This window comes from Phaenicophaeus curvirostris, chromosome 2 (genome assembly GCF_032191515.1).
Source record: "Phaenicophaeus curvirostris isolate KB17595 chromosome 2, BPBGC_Pcur_1.0, whole genome shotgun sequence".
NCBI classification, from domain to species: Eukaryota; Metazoa; Chordata; class Aves; order Cuculiformes; family Cuculidae; genus Phaenicophaeus; species Phaenicophaeus curvirostris.
This window is the reverse complement of record NC_091393.1, coordinates 85,037,639-85,056,565: the sequence shown is the minus strand read 5'-3', so window position 1 is coordinate 85,056,565 and position 18,927 is coordinate 85,037,639. Positions and strand designations below refer to the sequence as shown.

General features: G+C 43.4%; 1 protein-coding gene across 1 annotated transcript in view; it reads left to right on the top strand.

The window, feature by feature from the left end:
• PARP1 (poly(ADP-ribose) polymerase 1) overlaps positions 1 to 18,927 on the top strand; it is a 32,613-nt gene that overhangs the window by 2,930 nt on the left and 10,756 nt on the right. The window contains exons 2-13 of the mRNA XM_069852718.1: positions 1,326 to 1,488; positions 2,329 to 2,447; positions 3,454 to 3,668; positions 9,054 to 9,150; positions 10,758 to 10,874; positions 11,788 to 11,964; positions 12,379 to 12,520; positions 14,104 to 14,244; positions 14,870 to 15,112; positions 16,069 to 16,137; positions 16,832 to 16,964; positions 18,386 to 18,581. Coding sequence (XP_069708819.1) covers positions 1,326 to 1,488; positions 2,329 to 2,447; positions 3,454 to 3,668; positions 9,054 to 9,150; positions 10,758 to 10,874; positions 11,788 to 11,964; positions 12,379 to 12,520; positions 14,104 to 14,244; positions 14,870 to 15,112; positions 16,069 to 16,137; positions 16,832 to 16,964; positions 18,386 to 18,581 — 1,812 coding nt within the window. The remainder of the gene's footprint in view (positions 1 to 1,325; positions 1,489 to 2,328; positions 2,448 to 3,453; positions 3,669 to 9,053; positions 9,151 to 10,757; positions 10,875 to 11,787; positions 11,965 to 12,378; positions 12,521 to 14,103; positions 14,245 to 14,869; positions 15,113 to 16,068; positions 16,138 to 16,831; positions 16,965 to 18,385; positions 18,582 to 18,927) is intronic.

Genomic DNA, 18,927 nt, shown 5'->3' with positions numbered 1-18,927 from the left:
ACTTCCCCTGGTGTAACTGGAGGCCATTTCCTCTGGTCATACCACTTGTTACCTTGTGGAGAAGAGACCAACACCCACTTTGCCACAACCTCCTTTCAGGTAGTTGTAGTGAGCACTAAGGTCTTCCCTCAGCCTCCTCTTCTCTGGACTAAACAACTCAGATTCTCTCAGTTGCTCCTCATCCTTGTTCTCTAGACTCTTCACCTGCTTTGTTTTCCTTCTCTGGACACAGTTTAGCAGCATAATGATAAGAATGATGGAATGGTTTGGGTTGAAAGGGACCTTTCCAGGTCATCTAGTCCAAACCCCCTGCAGTGAGCAGGGACTTCTTCAACTAGATAAAAGGCTGCTCAGAGCCCCATCCAACCTGACCTTGAACGTTTCCAGGGATGGGGCTTCTACCACCTCTCTGGCAACCTTGTACTAGTGTCCCATCACCCTAATTGTTAAACATTTCTTCGTTGTATCTATACCCTCTTTTAGTTTAAAACCATTACCCCTTGTTCTGTCGCAACAGGCCCTGCTAAAAGCGTGTCCCCATCTTTCTTACAGGCTCCCTTTAAGTATTGAAAGGCCACAGTAAGGTCTTCCTGGAGCCTTCTCTTTTCTCCAAGCTGAACAACCCCAACTCTCTCAGCCTTTCTTCAGAGGAGAGGTGTTCTATCCTTTTTATCATTTTTGTGGCCCTCCTCTGGACCCGCTCCTCATCCAGTAAAGGGTCAAGATTCTCCTTAGCCCTCCATTTGTTGGTAATATATTTATAAAAACATTTTCTATTGGCTTTTACGGCAGTAGCCATATTAAGTTTTAGCTGGGCTTTGGCCCTTCTTATTTTTTTTGCTGTATAACCTCATAATGTCCTTGTATCTTCCCAAGTTGCCTGCTCCTTTTTCCGAAGGTCACTTCCAAAGTTGCTTGTGTTACTTTTTCCACAGCCTCTTTTTTGCTTTTCTCATGCCTGCTGATGGTCTGATTCTCACAGAGAAGAAACCTCTCCTTGTCTGCTCAGAGTTGGCATAGCTGCACTGGGGCTATGACCTTTTCGTTTTCAGTGGAACGGATGGGCTAAGCAGCAGGGAGATGAACTGCTTAAGCTGGGTAAATGCTCCTTCCATGTCTATCTCCTTTGGGACCCGTCTTCAGCAGCTTGCCTGTCATACTAGATTTTCTTCTTAGGCTTTGTCCTAAATAGTATCCTTCTCTTAATTTTAAAAAAGAAAAGAAATCACTTGCATTTACCCAGATACTCCTTTTTATCTTGGGTTTGGGTTTTTTTCCCGCCTCCATGAGCTGCTTCATCTTGGCCTAATGTGTTTTCTTCCTAGTCACCTATGTTTGATGGCAAAGTCCCTCACTGGCACCACTACAGCTGCTTCTGGAAGCGGGCTCGAATTGTGTCCCACACAGACATTGATGGCTTCTCTGAGCTCCGGTGGGAAGATCAGGAGAAAATAAAGAAAGCCATTGAAACTGGAGGCCCTGGAGGAGGTAAGCAGAGGTCTCCTGGTATTTGAAGGTTCAGTTGGAACTGTGTTTCCTATTCTCAAGCTGTTATTGTTGTTGTTTGATTGCTGTGTCCCTTAAGCAAGTGATATTGGAAGAATTGTCTTGCTGTCTCCACACACCAGGACTAGGATGCTGGTGGTATGATCGAGCATGTTAAATCAGTGAGGGCAATAGGCATGGCAACTGGCAGATGTATTACTAAGTATTTCTTATTATGATTAGTGTGTTTTGTTTTAATTTTTTTCATATTAACAAATGCTGTTGGAATATGTTGTTTTATTGGTAACTTCTCTGCAGTATATATGGTTCTGGTAGCTCTTCGAAACTGTTACACCATAAACTAGCGAGTCAAGTGAGAAAGGTCTAAGTAAAGACTGGATTAAATTCACTGTATCTCTGTAAACCAAGAACGCTGTGCAGTTTTAGATTGATGTCTGCCTGTTGAAATGTAGTGCTACAAAAAAATAAAAGGTAATTGACAGGTTTTGTCTTTGAAGCAGAGCTAATTGTGACTCTTACAGTCAGTTCTTTAGTAAAATATCATTTGACACTATGTTTGGGAAGGCAGTTCTCTGTGCCTTTGAAAGTCTTCAAAAATTGTTAAATAAGCAACCCTGTACAATTGATACTTGGCTGTTTAAAGAACTCATTTGATTTTGAAAGTTACAGACTGCTTATCTTTCTCTATATTCAGATTCTTGACAAGTGAGTTGCTGGAACACTGAGGTTTATTACCCCAGACTTCTAACAATCTGGGACAGAGAATAAGAAAATAAGTGAAACGCCTTTAAAGCCGAACTCTGTATTTGATTTGTTATCCAGGGAAAGGAGGGGAACAGGAAGGAGGTGGTAAGGCTGAGAAGAGCCTACATGACTTTGCTGCAGAATATGCTAAGTCTAACAGAAGTACTTGCAAAGGCTGTGAACAGAAGATAGAAAAGGTAAAAAGCTTTTCTTAGTTCTCCATCTGTTGTCTCTTCTTCCACCAGTTCAAATTGAAATCACGACTTTTATAAATGCTTCTTGTCTGTCTTGCATATGGAAAGTACTTTCTTTCCTCTGTGCCTGAGGAGCAGCTGCATCCTGGGTAGCTGACAGTAAAGGTATCCCTCAGGCATTGTAGCCTGGGCAGGCATTCTAGCCTGCTTCCTCTGGTCTTAGAGCAGGATGGAACACCACTCACCAGAGTTTCTGTGGCAAGGGAGCTGCTACTAACTGCAGCTTTTCCTGTTTGTTGCAGCACTGCAAATGCATTTGCCTCTCCTCCTCGGCCAGACGAGCTCTGTTTGTGCAGCAGTGCAGCCAATTACCAATGAAGCTTCATGGTTGAACATGTCTTGGTGCTCTACTTTCAAAGACAATTGGCAAAATGAAGTTGTGTACCTCTGATAGATGTGAATAGACCTGCCAGTTGGGTAAAGCTGACAAAGGCCAAACACCAGTGCTGGTGTGCAAGTATCTGCAGAAACACTGGTGACTGTTGTGTAGATATTGCAGCATTTTAGGCTACAGCATTGCACATATAAAAGCACCTAAAACAACTACTTGTTGCATATCTAAAAAGTAAATTGGAGTAAGATGGAGTGAGGTCATGTAAGTACTGATAAATGATAGGCACATAAAGTTAATTTTTAGAGCTGCCTGCATGGGGTTTGGTCATGTCAGTTTTGCTTGTTCAAGGTTACTAAGCGTTGGAGTTAAGAGTGCAGGGTTGCCCATTCAGAGTGTTTTTTGAACAGAAAACTACCTAAAAAGCTATGTTTTTTCAACCTAGAAAGAGTATTGAAAAAAATCAGAGGAACTGTAGCGAAAAAGGCTTGAAAAAAGTAGCAGGTTTTGATAGAAGGGCTGTGGCTATTTTACAGGCGTTGGTAATGAGGTTGTTAACATCAGGCCCTTCTGGAAAGGGCCTGACAATTGCTCCTGTGTTGCTTTAATCTGCCTCAGGGCCAGATCCGGATTTCCAAGAAGATGGTGCATCCTGAAAAGCCACAGTTGGGAATGATAGATAACTGGTACCACTTGGACTGCTTTGTGAGCCGCAGAGTGGAGCTGGGCTTCCTCCCGGTGTATGGGGCCTCCCAGCTCCTGGGCTTCAGCATCTTGAAAGCTGAAGATAAAGAAACTCTGAAGAAGCAGCTTCCAGCTACCAAGAGTGAAGGGTATGTGGGGAATGCCACAAATTGCATTTTCTAGAGGAGCTGTTACTTGCCTTCAATTACATCCACGATAAATGTTTTGTGACATTGTTTTCTCTCTTAAAGGAGTATTGTAAGAGAATTTGGTTGTTTCTGTGACCTTAGGCATATGACAACGGACAAATTTCCCATCCCTGGGAGAGGACAGTCCACTTGCCCCTCGTGACTGCCTTGAGAAAACACAGAGACCAGCAGCTGTGAATTGAAGGATGGATGTAGGGCATTCAACCATTAAATAATGTATACTTAATAGAAATGGGTACTGGGCTCTGTGCCTCCTTGTGAGATGCTGTTATCAGTGATGGTTTCTCTAACCACTTGTTAGAGAATTGATTTGACATTTCTTACCTCTGAGCTGCTGATCTGTGACTGAATCTGATAATGGTGTTTATTTGCTCTGTAGTGCTTGCACTCAGATGCTTTTGTTTGCTCTAGCTTTTGTAGTGCAACTCAAATTTTGTTGCCTTGCATTGAAATTTTTAGTGGAGGGTCTTGATGGAACTTATATCGACAGAGAATCACTTGCGGGTGGCTTGGTAGCTTTGGTCAATCTTTCTCTGTTAATGAAGGCTTTTCTTACTTGTTTTTGAAGTGACTTCACTAGAGTCATGCTTCATAACGCAAGTCAGTGTTGCACTGTCCCCACAGAGATAGGAACATGAAATATTCGTGGTTCTTATGAATAGGAAATATCTTGGTTTTGTAAAATATTGGGCTTCTCCATGTACCTCGTAGACTGAATTCAGCTTTGCATTTGCAAGGATTCACCATTAAACTGTCCAGTGAGTCTGATGTTGTGTTCCGAGAAGCCATAGCCATGTGAAGTCTGTGCAGTCTGTCACTATTGGTTCTCCAGGTATGTGGCTGATGGGCATGGCTTCCTGTTCATAGTCGTGCGTGTGTGTGCCTGTCATCCTCGGCCATAGGTAACCGTGGAGCATGCATAAACTGACCTGTGTGTTAAGAGACTGCCGTTCAACTTTGCCCTTTATTGTTGGTTGGCAAGTGTTTCCTCCAGAAGTGTTCAGCCACGGTGCAGGTGCTGTGGGGACAGTCCTGCACTGCTGCAGGAGTAGGTGCTTTTGCTGTAGCTTCATCAGGTTCTACACTGGTGACTTCATTTGGCTGAGACAAGCTTTCTGCATCTGCCTGGCAGCCTGCTGTCTTTTCACGTAGGTATTTTACCTCTGTGAGTGTTGCAGGATGTAAGTAGAAGGCTAGTATTTTAATACACTTGCAGCTTTTCAAGTAGTCCTTTGGTGCCAAGGTGCACATTCTGCTTTGTCCTAGGACACTGTGTGAGTTTAATAGGGTTATTTGTAGTCTTCTTCCATGTCCTTAGCAAAGCTCTAGAGATTTGACTGTGTAAGTGTTTCTCTTGTCTGCCCTGATTGCTTTTTCTGGGCCACATCTGGGATGCTATGCAAAATATGAAGGTTTTGTAAAGACAGGCCACAGAGCAGTTTGCCAAGTCACTGTGTAAATAAAAGCCTAGAATTGCAATGGAAAAAAGCTTCGACTGGTGGTGTAGGGTAATGTGAACCAGGACCTCATGCCAGAAAAGCAGCAGGGCATCTCATCTTTCCTGCTTTCTAAGCACAGCATGAACAAACCCTTTGACTGTGAAGTTGCTGGCTGGCTCTTATGCTCCACTACCTGTTTGGTCTTTGTGCTCAAGCCAAGGGGATTAAGGGTCAATTGGAAAAATAGCTGTCTGTCAAACAAACTGATTGACTGTGTAAATAAACAGAATGTGTGGAGAGGTGTGGTGTGCTTTCTGCCTGGTGATTTTCTGCCAAGAAAGCACAGAAGCGCTGGAGAAGCCCAAAGACAAACACTCCAGAAGCTTGAATGAGAGACAGTTACCTCAATTTGTGCATTTAATCAGATAACAGAAATTAATAACAGAAATTACAGAATCTTGCAGAAATGATGTTACAGCATCTGCTGTAGGCGAAATTCTCAAAAGAATCGTTATAAAGATATTTCTGATTGTGCTGTGTCCCAATAATATCTTGACTCGGATGCCTGTGCAATTCAGATGTGACATGTTGAAAGTCCCGTGCTGCTGCGGCATGTCTAGCCGGTACTCTGAGAAGAAGCTCAGGCTTTGGGATTGCCCCTTATTGTAAGGGTGGCAGTATAATGTGCCTATTGCAGGTGAGAGAAGTGTAAGGTGCTGAGCAGGGCTGCCAAGAACAGGGTAGAAAATCCCTCTGAATGGCAAAAATTGGAAGGCTTCGTGCAGGAATCCTGGCTTCTCTCCTCAGTCAGCTCTGCGTTAGACAAACTGGCCCTCGCCTGGGCTACAGGCGGTCATGCCCAAGCACAAGCATTTTGCAGGCCTTGGGGTGGAGGATCCTTGTGTACTTGACAGGAGCTTCTCTGTTGGAAAGAGTGCTCACGTATTGATGTAGGAGATGCAGTAGCAGCTTGCGAGCTCCTCTTGACTGCCGCTTCAGTAGTGTGCGTTTCACCCTCCTGCTTCGAGCTGTAATACTTTCCTGTTTCTGCCTCACTTGTTTGGGTAGAATTGCTGCCCAGGACAGAAGCCAAGTGTCATTCTGGAGATGTCATGCAGCACTGGATTAACTGCAGAGATTGCATGATGCAGAGGGTAGATACTCAGGTCAGCAACAATCAAGTGGTGCTTTACAGGGAGGAGGAGAAGAGGGGAGTTCTTGTTCCTCCCTGCATTAGCTGCTTGCTTTGTCCAGGGTTGCTGTGACTACCATTTCTATCCTTCATTTTCTTAATAGGGAGGGGAACATAAGAAATAAACTGTAGGTGGTAAGGGGAAGGGCAGGCTAGGGTGGAACAGTTCACATCCCTCTTCTCAAAAGTTGGAATAAATCTTGCAGTTGTGTATCCTCCAGGTGAGAAGTGGTTTGCATTGGATGGTAAGTATCAGTCCTTCCTTTAAGGAAGTTGTTGGGCTGTACCTGTTGAGTATGGGAAGACTGTCTCTTCCCCAGGAGTAGAGAAGTTGTACACAGTAGCAACCATCTGATATCAGCAGCACAGTGTTCGCTCCAAAGGATGGAAGGTAAAATTGATGTGTGTGTCAGTGAGTATGCATTTTGTCGATTGTTCTAAAATTCACTGTTTTGGGAAGATGGAAGGTGAATTGATTGATGTTTGCTTTAAGCCTTGGCCGTAGATAGGGACAAAAGGTAAGGTGATGACTGACAGCTTTATCCTCTCTGCAATCTGGATGATCCCTCCTGTTTTGTGGTTTGTTCAAGTGGCTGGAACAGGTACAGTAATCACTCTGTGTGGGAGCAACCTGCTGTCCTCTTGACTTTGTGGACATGCTGCCAAAAGTGTGAGTCCCTGCTGGAATTTGGATGCTTTCCCTGGGTCCTAGGGCCTCTTTGCAGGGTGATTGCCTTCCAGTGGCTGGTGTGCTGGCTTTCCTTCCTTTGGAGACTGGGACACGAGTTATGGCATAGGACTGAACGCTGCCTTGATGGAGGCAGCCTGACTGTCAGTCTGCTGAGGGAGAGGCCCCACAGATAAACAGCGTTTGAGTACCCACCCTGTATACTTACATTATTAAGCCCTCTGGCTTGCAAAGGTGCAGCAGAGTGCTTTGCACTCAAGATGATACTTTTTTTTTCCCAGATTATGTTGTGTACCCATGACTGTTAAAACTTGCAGAAATAATTATCCTTGTGATAGGGCTCAGTGGATGCTCTCCTTTTGCCCCTTGCAGGGGCTGCAGCTGGGAAGGAGAGGGGACTTGCTTGGCTTGGGAACTTCCAAAGGCATGGCTGTGTATGTGCTGTATCTAGTCTTGCTATGCCGGTTCCTGCTTGTCTGATTTGGAAACCAACATGGAGTTTTTCTCAAGAAATGCAAGCAATTGCTGGTAGTACAGTGCAGCTGTTATCCTCCTTGAGGTAACGTGTCTTACAGCATAGCCACACCTCACTGATAGGACCTTGCAGGGGGACAGCTGAAGATGAGTTTTTCTGCAAAACCAGCCCTTTAGATGTGCAAAGTGCTCTCAATTATGGCTTGGTCAGAAGTGCTAATGATGGGCTAGTGGTGGCCACTGCAAATAGAATGAGAACTTGGCCCAATTTTAGGGCTAGGACAGTTAATAGAACTTCAGGTGTGAGTCTTCGGGGAGAAGAGTACCTTTTGACATCCTCCTGCAGGTTTGTAGCTATAAGCTATTAAGACAGGGTTAGTCTTAACGGTAGCAAAGTGCTAAAGAGTGAAGGGTTTAAAATTGCAAGTAGGAGATCTGTTGAGAATTTCAACTTTATGGCTTAACCGTCAGCCACAGTTTATAAAGTTAAGACAGATGCTTTCTTAAAAAAAAACCTGGCTAATGTTTCAAAACGATAGCAGCTCTGTCAAAATGAAGTGCAAGATCTAAGCTGTGTTCATGCTCTGCCTCAAGTTCCACACCCATCCTGCCTCAAGTGGGGCAAAATTTCCCTTTATTTCCTTGTTAGGAGAGCACACATTGATTTGATTTATTGATAGTGATGTATTTTGAAGCCAGGCAGACCAAGACATGACTCTGGAAACATAAATTATCTTCCTCTGAGGCCTCATGTCGTTCTGAAGTCTGCCAAAACCCCCCAGTTTTCATTTGGCTTCCTCTTCTTTCCAGTCTTTCTCAAAGAGTATTTTCTGTAACTTCTCCCTGCATAGCTCTAAGGCCCCAGCTAATAATAAATTTCCTCATACAACTGCACAGTAGTACATCATTGAACTGCTATCAGCCTGGGAGCTCTTCACAAGTAGGAACTTCATTCTGTCTGATTTCAGAGATCCGCCCTAATTCCAGTCCTAAGAGAAACTAACTAGGAAATACCTTGTTTTCCAATGTATCGTCTTATTAAAGTTACAATGTTTGTTGTCCTCTTTCAATATCCCTAATTCAGTGTCATCTAATTTGAAAATTCAAGCTGGTGATTTGGCTGAAAGACACTATAGTCTTTTAACCTGCATTGCTACACTTCCTCATATTTGGAGAGGTGTGCTTATATTCAGTGATATTTGGGATGTGCCTTTGGTTTAACTAATACAGATGTAGACCAATAAGCCTGAAAATGTTGCAGTAGTTCACATGTTCTTCTGCCAGGCCATACGGTTACCCTGTGAAAGAGCTCTTAAGTGTACCTGGCCTGATTGAGGCAGCTAGTGTTGCAGAGCCAAGTATGTGTCTAGAGTCTAGCACTGAGGAATTTGAAAAATGGGCTTGCTTGCCAAAACTGAGGATATTCACGACCCTACAAGTATTGGCAAATATTGAGCTCTGATAAGTGCTGGACTGGGATTTAAATAACTTCCTATTATGTGTGTGTGTTTCATTTTGTTTTTCTCTGTTAGAAAGAGAAAAGGAGAAGAAGTAGATGGAAATGTGACTGTGAAAAAGAAGCAGAAAAAAGAAAAAGAAAAAGAATCAAAGCAGGAAAAACAGTTGAAGGTGAGTTTTAGCTGATCACACCCTAAAAACTTTCTTGTTACCAGAGTGCAGTATCAGGCACTAACTAAAAAGCTGCAGCACTTGGAGAGGGGCTGTACCTTCTGCCCAGACAAAGCAGAGTTGCAGCACCACCAGTCCTCATGTCCTAGCACAGGAGATGCCCTGTCACTAAATGTTTGCTGAAAGATCTCCTGAAAGATGGGAAGGAAGTTCTCTGGGACTTCTGCTTATGAGATTTAAATAGATTAATTTAAATTCCTTCTCTCTTAGGGAGGGTGGTTCTGTGGTCCTTCCTGTATCATCTGGTTCTGGCAGCTGAAGCTGTGAGCATGAGTGCTGTTGCAGAAGAGCTTGCAAACCAATAATAGCTCATTGTAAAAATTAAACAGAGGTAAAGAGCAGAACTAGAGAGCAGAACTCCTTCTGGGGAGCTGTATTCTGTTCTTGGATACAAAGAACTAGATCACAGCTTTTTGCCCTTCACTTTCTGGAATGTCGTAAGAATGCCTAATAGAGGATTGGGAATTTTGTACTTATTGAAAGTTTGGCATAGGTATTTTCGAAGAAGATTAACAAACTGTTTATTCTGCAATTGAAGTCTTAATAGAGCTGTAGAACGGTGTGTTTGCCTTTGAATGAAAGTTGGGGGTTTTTTGTTATGTGGCAGTACCTCAATTTTCAACAAAAATGTGCTGAGACATTATCAAGGTTTTGCTGCTGCAATACGGATGCTTGGGACAGATCAAGGCAATTTGTGGATCCAGGCTAACTTTGGGTTCACTAATTTATTTTTTTAACAGCATTTCATCAAGCACAATCTTTAACACTGAAAATCGAACAATTTAACACAGTCAACCAGTTCTTCCAGTGTAGGCTGCGTGTTTGACTGTAGCCAGTGAATAATGTTCAGAAACTGTGAGATGTGTTAGGATACTTCTTCAATGTCCAGCCCTTTCACCTTTCATAGGAAGGCCCAAAAGAACGTACAGGCTCCACTGCACCGCACAGACTTTTCTGGTACAAATTCCTCTTGTGTTTAGGTGGCTTAAAGGAACTGTACTGTTCAGCTTTTCTATTTTAGTGCAAGGTGCAAATACAGCTGCATCCTCTCTGTTGTCCATGTCAGCTAGTTAGGTGATATTTGCAAATGCTGTTTAAGAACTTGCTAAGGGTGGAAGTGTTCCACTTTATCTAAAAGCTATCTGTCTTGTTAGTGTCATTTGAACCTTATTGTGTGGCATAGTGCTGTAGATGTTACTCTGTGGCCTTTCTTCACATATACATGATGGAGAAGCCTTGGTTTGTACAGAATGCCAGAAGGATGTCTTTCTGCATGTAATCTTAAGAGAGAGCATTTGTTGATCCCATGATATGCTTATGTATTCATGCTGAAATCTGAAGCATGTGGCTTTAAAGTTCTGTTCTAGGTTTCTGGGTAAAATGTGTGACTCTCTTTTGGCAAAGCTACTGTTCTGTGTTCTTTTCATCTCACAGTCTGTTAGCAAGCCCATGGCACTGTAAAAACTTTGTCCACATACTGCAGTTTCAGGAGTGTTCTTAGAAGGCAATTGATTGCAAGTAGCTAAGCTGCTGGGTTTTGTCAACAGGAACAGACAGAGCTGATCTGGGGCATCAAGGATGAGCTGAGGAAGGTCTGCTCCACTAATGATCTGAAAGAGCTGCTGATCGCCAACAAGCAGGAAGTTCCTTCAGGGGAGAATGCTGTGAGTTGATCTGTAGTTGCTTTGCATGTGTGCTGGGACTTTGACTCGGTGAAGCCAACCCAAACCAATATTGCAGCAAGGTCCACAAGTCTGAAACAGGTTCCTAACATAACACTTCAGAAAAATTCAGTGCAAAGCCCAATTCTTTTTTCTAGGACTCTGACAATGCTGCTATTACGCTTGCCACAGTGATTGCTTTTTTTATTGCCACCCCTGTGGCTCTGGTGGGGATGTTTGTTGCTGGTTCTTCAAGAGCAGGTTAGTTATGGCACTCCTCATTGCCTCCCTCAACTGGTACATTACAAACAATAAGAATTAAAAACTGCACAAATTGTTTCCTTTTTCTAGAAACAGTCACTTTTCAGTCTACCTTGTAAAAGTCTTCTCTTTCAGAACTACACATCACTAAGTATTTGTATTTATTAATAGTCTTTTTAAGGAGCGCGCACTGGGATGCGGGGAGTGTCTAGACTCAAAATGATAAAGAAATATTCTCTAGGCAGGAAAACCAGGACTTGTCTGATCCCTGCACCTGCATTCCCACCTATGTACTCATGGTTGGATGCAGTAGCTTGGCTGTTCTGGCATAGCTGTCTGGTCAGGTGCTGGGGGGGTGGGGGTACGTTCTCTTGAATGCTGAATCCGGATAGGAGAGACTGTGAGCCATGGGTGTGAGCAAATACAGTGTGACCAGGGAAACTTCATATCACATCTTTAAGGTGTTGTAAATCAATCAGTGCTGGTAAGAGTCTTGGTTTATGCACAGCATACGCATGACAAGTGCTGTAAATGTCAATGTTTGTGTGCCAGCAGCCTGGCAGTTACTTTCTTCTGTGGCACTCAGTGTAACGTAGTACGTGGGCTTCTCAGCCTCCTTCTGCCATGACCTGTTTTGTATTCTTTGTTGCTTTAGATTTTGGACCGAGTAGCAGATGGGATGGCATTTGGAGCTCTGCTTCCCTGTGAGGAGTGTAAAGGGCAGTTTGTGTTCAAGAGTGATGCATATTACTGTTCAGGGGATATTACTGCTTGGACTAAGTGTGTTGCTAAAACACAGACTCCCAACAGGAAGGACTGGGTCATCCCAAAGGTGAGTGTTTACTGCAATTTTGATGATCTGAAGCACATTTTTTAACTGATGTTGCCTCTTGCAAGGAGATTGATTAAGCAGCAGTCAGTGTTGGATGCCAAAGAGCAGAGTGTGCTGCAGTACTGAGCGGCTCTGACGTCAGGGAAGTTCTGTCACAGCTACATGCTGTCAGCGGTAGGCAGCTAATACGTAACTGAATCATCTCTTTCCAGTAAGACTAAATTGAGAGAGATGTTGCCGATTTGGTTTGAAACCCATAATTTACCCTGTTATAAATTTACCCTTTGTTTTCCTAGTCAGTAAAGTGGGTAAGACCTGCAGTAAAAGCCAACATCTGGCCAGTGCTCGGTTTAGCCTTTAAATCTTACAATAGTATTTTTTTGTTTTTAAACTACTTATGCTTCCATCCCACAGGAGTTTCGGGAAATTCCTTACCTGAAGAAATTTAAGTGTAAGAAGCAAGACAGGGTATTCCCTCCAGATGCTGCCACAGGGAACTCTGTCTCTCCTCCCTCTGCGTCTGCTCCTTTGACAGAGACTGTGTCTGCACCCAGAGGTAAGCAGCTGGCTGGGCATGGGTCAGTGGAGTTCAGGATGGTGTGTAATGCCATTCCAAGCTGACAAACCTGCCACCTGAAACAGGCATGCTGTTCTCCTGCCCTGAAGCAGAGAGCTCTGGTAAAACAACAGCAGAGCAGAGTCTTGTGTGCTTCATCTTCCTAGCGCAAGTAGACCCCGATATGGTGCATTGCCTGTGGACATGGTTTTGAGGTCCTGGTTGCTTTTTGGGTAATTCTTAATGGTGAGGAACTGATGTGTTTGTAGCGAATCAAACTTAAAGGCTGATGGTGAAAAATATGTCCCAAGAGACATCTGCTTTGAAATGCCACCTTGTTTGGCTTCTTTGGGAATATCCAGGGACCTCCATAATGCCAGATATTCCACTTCTCCAAAATATGTTATATTTTAAAGGCAAGAGGTTTGGGGTTTTTTTGGTTTGTTTTTTTAATTCTCCATTAGAATTTGGCTTTACCAGTCACTGATTCCCCTCATACAAAACAGATGTTCTGTCTCAAGCCCACAAAGAGGTTAGACTCCGGAAAATCTCTGTAGATTGTCTGAGTTGTGTGCTTTGGTGATCAGCTTGTCCACTAAGAGCTATGCTGACTTCTTTATTATTCACCCTTTTTAGCCCTGGCCATAGTTTTGGGGGCAGTGGTTTATTGTTATTTGGTGAAAAGGGTAGCAGTAATTCTGCACGGCTCATTTTAGCTGGATTGTGTTATTTTTGCAGTGAAGACAAAGTAACCTGTGTCTTGGTTCCTATTGCTAAGCTGATGCCAGCTCCCCCTTGAAAGTAAATTCAAAATGTTGGCCAGAGTTAAAGCCAGGTTACCTTGCTTGCTAGCAACCTACCTAATCTGAGTAGGTGGAAAGGAGAAAACAAACCCCTGAGTCTTAGCCAGGGCTAAGAGCATTTATCTTTAGCAGTGCAGATACACTCTTAGGCGCTTACTGAACCCACCTGCATGGCAAGGTGTCAACATAATCATGTGATGGAACCTCAGATGGTTACCAGTTTGCTCTTCACTTGTTACGAGGTTTGCATGATACAACCCTGTACTGTCTGTAAGATCAAGACTAAAATATTCTGTAACATATGAGAACATTGTTTCTTGATAGATGATCCTGTTTCTACAACCTCTCTGAAATGGATTTCCTTTTGAAGAAATAGGAGCTTTCATGTTACAGTGAGTTTTTCCCATGCTATCCAGGCATCAAAGGAAGATGAAGCAGAGCTGAGACTCTAGTAGCACAGTGCTGAAGCAGACTGATATTTTTTTTTATTTTTGTTTTTATTAAAAAGAAGGACAGGCAAACAATGTGTCTACGTATCCATCTTCCCCATCTTTCACCCCTTCTGTTTGTTGGCAGATGCTGAGCTTTGTTGCCTTTCCTAGGTGAAGGGGAGCTTCCTCATACTTGCTTAGCGTAGTCAGACGTACTTTTGGACCCACATCTCCCCACCAGCTGGGCTGATCGTCCTGAGTGTGGCATATGCTGTTCTTTTGCTCTTGCTTTTTGCCTGGGAGGCTCTGTGCCTGTTGCTAACATGCTGTGTTATTTCTGAACCCCTAGACAAACCACTGACCAACATGAAGATCCTGGTTGTTGGAAAACTGTCAAAGAACAAGGAGGAAGTGAAGAGCATTGTGGAGGAGCTAGGAGGAAAGATGACAACAACAGCTAACAAAGCCACCCTGTGCATCAGCACACAGAGTGAGCAGCTGTGCCTTGGTTGCTGGTAGCGCTGGTAATAGCTGAGCAGATAACAGAGGACTTATGTCCTTGGAGCTCTCTGGGGATCTGTGTTTGGACTAGGGGGAGTGTTGTGTGCACACATGGCCTTAGTGTGCTTGGAAAAGTAAAGACAGATGCATGTTGTTCCAGTTCTGTTTACCTAGCACATTAATCCTGTGGGCTGTGCCATGAGGCTCTCTCTGGTCTGCAGCCACCCATCTTTGGATGAAAGTACTCCATGATGGAGTTGAGGTGCAAATTCCCTGATGGAGTTGAGGTGCAAGTTGGCTGCTGAGGTAGGAGAACTGCTCCCACCTCCTGAGGGGTCCAAGAGGGACTGTACGACACCAGCCCAGTTCCAGGAAGGTGGAGAGCTGGACCAGCCAGATAAAACAGGAGTGTTCCTGCTCTAGCCCAATCTGCAGCTTTGAACCTACAGGGATTTTAGTCCCCAAAATTCACCATCACATGGTGAATCCAAGGCATTGGTGGGATTGTGTTTCCACAAAGTGTTAGGAGTCCAAAGTTACGGCCGGAGGGAGAGACTAAAGTCTGAAGCCTCACTGATGCTTTTTGTTTCCCATTTTCCATCCTGTCTCTACAGAGGATGTAGAGAAGATGAGCAAGAAGATGGAAGAGGTGAAGGAGGCCAAAGTCCGTGTGATCTCAGAGGAATTTCTTCAAGATGTGAAATCCTCCAGCAAGAACTTTCAGGAGCTTGTGTCTGTCCATGCACTTTCAACTTGGGGCGTGGAGGTGAAAATGGAGCATGAGGAAATGGCTGTGGATGGGAAGTCCAGCAAGCCTCCAAGTACTAAGAGTGCTGGGAAGATCAAAGAAGAACAAGGTGAAGAGCAAAGGGGTCGTTTCTTCACAGGCCTGTTCAGTGCTGTGCATGCACAGGGCAAACCTGGGTATAGTCTATCCTTGCCCTTTCCTTGAGTTCTCGGCCCTTTTTCCTCATAATAAATTTAAATAATGAGACCCTGGGACAAGACTAGTTTAAGTAAACATGAAGCTCTCTCCTCAGCTGTCTCTTGTTTCTTCTAGGTCAGCCTTGCTTCAGAGATCTTCTGTGCTGTGCATGCCGTGGCTCCCTGACATTAGTCTAGGCTCTTCCTCATAATATGTCAGTTTCTTTCCCAGTTTGGGTCAGTGTTGCAGCTCCAGGAAGATGCTGGGCCACCAAGATGTGACAGACACTACTGTGACTCCCAAGGGGTGTTAGCAAATGAGAACATACTGGAGTCCAAGGCAATGGATCTTTGTTCAACTTGGTTTAGAAAATCACGTTTTTATAATGGACGAGGAAGAATATCTAACACCAGTGGCATTCCTCACCAGTGCTGCAGAGAGCTTGCATTATAAATGCTGGACAGTGAACAAAACCAGTGCAGCTGCTCCCCTGTCTACAGAACCTGTCCTTCTCCATGTCCTCCAGGTGTAGGACTTGCATATAATTGTGTATGTTGTTGTCAGACTGCCTCACAGTAGTCTCAGAAGTCATATCTATGGTTCTGTCTATCTGCTGTGCAGGTGAAAAAATCATATGGCCCACCCCTTGAGGTCAGAAGGAGGGAGATATGTAGAATCTGGGGAGATCTTATTTTTCGTTTAACTAGAGAAGTGGGGGCTGTGAATTGTCTGTTAAAGCAAGGTAATAAATGTCATCGAAGTTTGTATACCGGGAAGCTGATTTGAAGTCTCCTTAGGGTGATAATTACCCAAACTGAGAATTTAAATATTGATTCAAGTTAGACTTGCTTCCCTAGAAAAAAAAAAATTAATTCTCTTTCACTGCAGGACCTAGCAAGTCTGAAAAGAAAATGAAGCTAACAGTTAAAGGTGGAGCAGCGGTAGATCCTGATTCTGGTGAGTGATAACAGTGGCTGCGCCTGTACCATGCGCAGTCTTCAGGATGCATGATTGTTCGCAAACTGTTTTCCTGGCAAAGGGTAAGGGTTTCATTAAAGGAATGTGAATTCTTAAGCCACTTCTTCTTTGCTGTTGAAGGAAAGATATTGATTGATTTCCAGGAACCGTTTCAATTAAGGTGTGCACCTTGTTCAGCTTCAGGAGCGTCTGTCATTGGGGTGAATAAAGGCCCAGCCAGCAAAGGCTGCGGGTCTGCAATGAGCATCTGTCCCCAGGCAGCTTATGCTGCTTTCCAGACTTGTGATGCACAGATATTGAGCTGAGAATTCATATTAAACAAAGACTGTCTTGGGATGATTTCAGTCCATTTGCTAATGTGACACCTGCAGAGCTGTGTCTCTTTTGAGAATTCCTCCAGCTGGTCATGTGGTGTTGAATACTAGATTTTAGGTGGTCCTTTTTCAAAAGTTACAATCTTTTTTTCCCTCTAGGTAGGATTGAGGTTCACTCCAGTGTATCTAAAGGTGGATGTTCACAGTTTATTAAAAAGTAAACATGTTTTAAGTAGTTTGGAGTGAGCACAAGGTTACTGTTTTTGTGAAATGTTTAAGATTCATTCTACTCCATGAAAAATTTGGATGAGCACAAATGTAGGGAGGAGAACGGTGTTCTGATAGTTTCTTCTCTGTAGGTTTGGAGGATTCTGCTCACGTCTTTGAAAAAGGTGGAAAGATTTACAGTGCAACCCTGGGCTTAGTAGATATTGTGAAAGGAATGAATTCCTACTATAAACTGCAGCTACTGGAGGATGACAGAGAGAGCAGGTGAGTGTAGTTTTCGCTAAAAATACCTTTGTTCGTTTTTTCCTGATAAATGTTGGGCTTTTGGCATCTACAAAAGCAAATGATGAGTAAAATGTCTTTGTGAGGAGATATGGATAGATAGATATATTTAAAGAAAAAAAAACCAACTGAAGCTAAGCAGAGAAACACACCCTCCCCCAAAAGTACAAAAAAATCCCCCAAACAACAAACCACCCTTGGAGAGATCTGTGCTCGGCATGGAGGTGTTTTTTTGTGGTGCTGATGAAACACAGCTGAACAGTTTTGGGGAACTGCATCTGGTGGTGTTCATTCTTGCATCCTAGGATGTGAGGCATGTACAATTGGTGTCTTTAGGGACTGGGTTAGTCAACTAACCTGCTCTGGCTGACAGCTGCCCTTAGAAGTACAGAAGCAGAATTTGGTGGACATACCTCTGTTCTATCAAGACCCCACACAAAGTCATCAGTGTTGGGAATCTTTCCATATTCTTCAGCTAACTCTTGTCTTCTAATTGTAAGCTTGGGAAACAAAACCGGGTTCTGGCTATTCTACCACAATGTAGTCCTGAATTATGTGCCCAGAGATGTAACAAAATGCACTGAACTGGTGAGGGGATGATTGCATGTTTAGCTTTCCAGTCTCATCTGACATGTGATAGAGCTGTCTGGTGGTTGCATTACTGAATAAATAGAGAAATTGAGAGGGTTCTTCAAAATGAAACTGCCCTCCGAAGCACACAAGGGACACATAGAAATCCAGGGGAGCTAATGGCTGGTAGCAATGACCCTAATTCAGTTTTAGATTTATTACACTTGATCATGTGCATAATAAGCTTTTGTTGCTGGCTCTTATATTTTAGGTTTGTATCTGGGTCAGTGTTTCAGTACATGGAGGGATCTCAGTGCCTGCGTTTTGTGCCTGACACATTGGACAGGCTAATTGATTGTATCACTATAAATACAATGAAAGTTTACCCAAACTGGTGTCAGTGATACAAACAAATATTTGAGATACTTCTGGTTTCTCCAAAAACTGAACTCTTGAGACTTGAGGCCTAGAGATGCGTTGTGTTTGTTTTTCAAATATATGACACTAATGCCTGAAGATTCATATTAGTGAGACATTAAGACTGAAGAGGTAGTAGCCTCTCTTTTTCTTGGTGTGCACATTTGTCCTCAGGGCTGTAGGTGTGGTGTGTTAACACTGGGCATTTTTTCACACCAGTTTTTGGACGTATGCTCTGCGGTGGCTCCTCTGTTGCTGTTCTGCAGTCACCAATAAGAGAATGTCTTTCATAAAATTAATGTTATGCAAATGGCTGGTTCACTTGCGGTCTCTTGATTGTTGACGGATCAGTTTCACTTGATCTGGAATCTAGAGCCAGCATGTCTTATGTCTTTTCTTGCATTTTACTTCTGTAGATACTGGGTGTTCAGATCTTGGGGTCGCGTGGGCACTGTAATTGGGAGTAACAAGCTGGAGCAGATGCCATCTAAAGAAGATGCTGTTGAACACTTCCTGAATTTGTATGAAGAGAAAACTGGCAATTCTTGGCATTCAAAGAACTTCACTAAATACCCCAAAAAATTCTACCCACTGGAAATAGATTATGGACAGGTAACTCTGCAGCGTTCCTGTGGAGCATTGATCAGCTGCATTCCTCAAGCTGTTCTGTTCAGTGCTTAGTGTTGGATCACTTGCAGTTAACAGACCTGAGGAATGAAGTGGAGGTGCCACTATTGCACCTTCTCTGGGCCACAGAAAAAGCGCTGTAGATCAATGAGTGTCATGCATTAAAACAGATGTGTTGGGAAACTAAGTAGCTTTCCATCGTTTAGTCTGGAGTCCCTTTAGTGCTCTTTCCTATTTAGACTGTTATTTTAAGGATGTTGATTTGAACTTAATTCAGCAATCATTTCACATACATGCTGCCTAAAAAGACAGTTTTCTTTTATTTAAAATA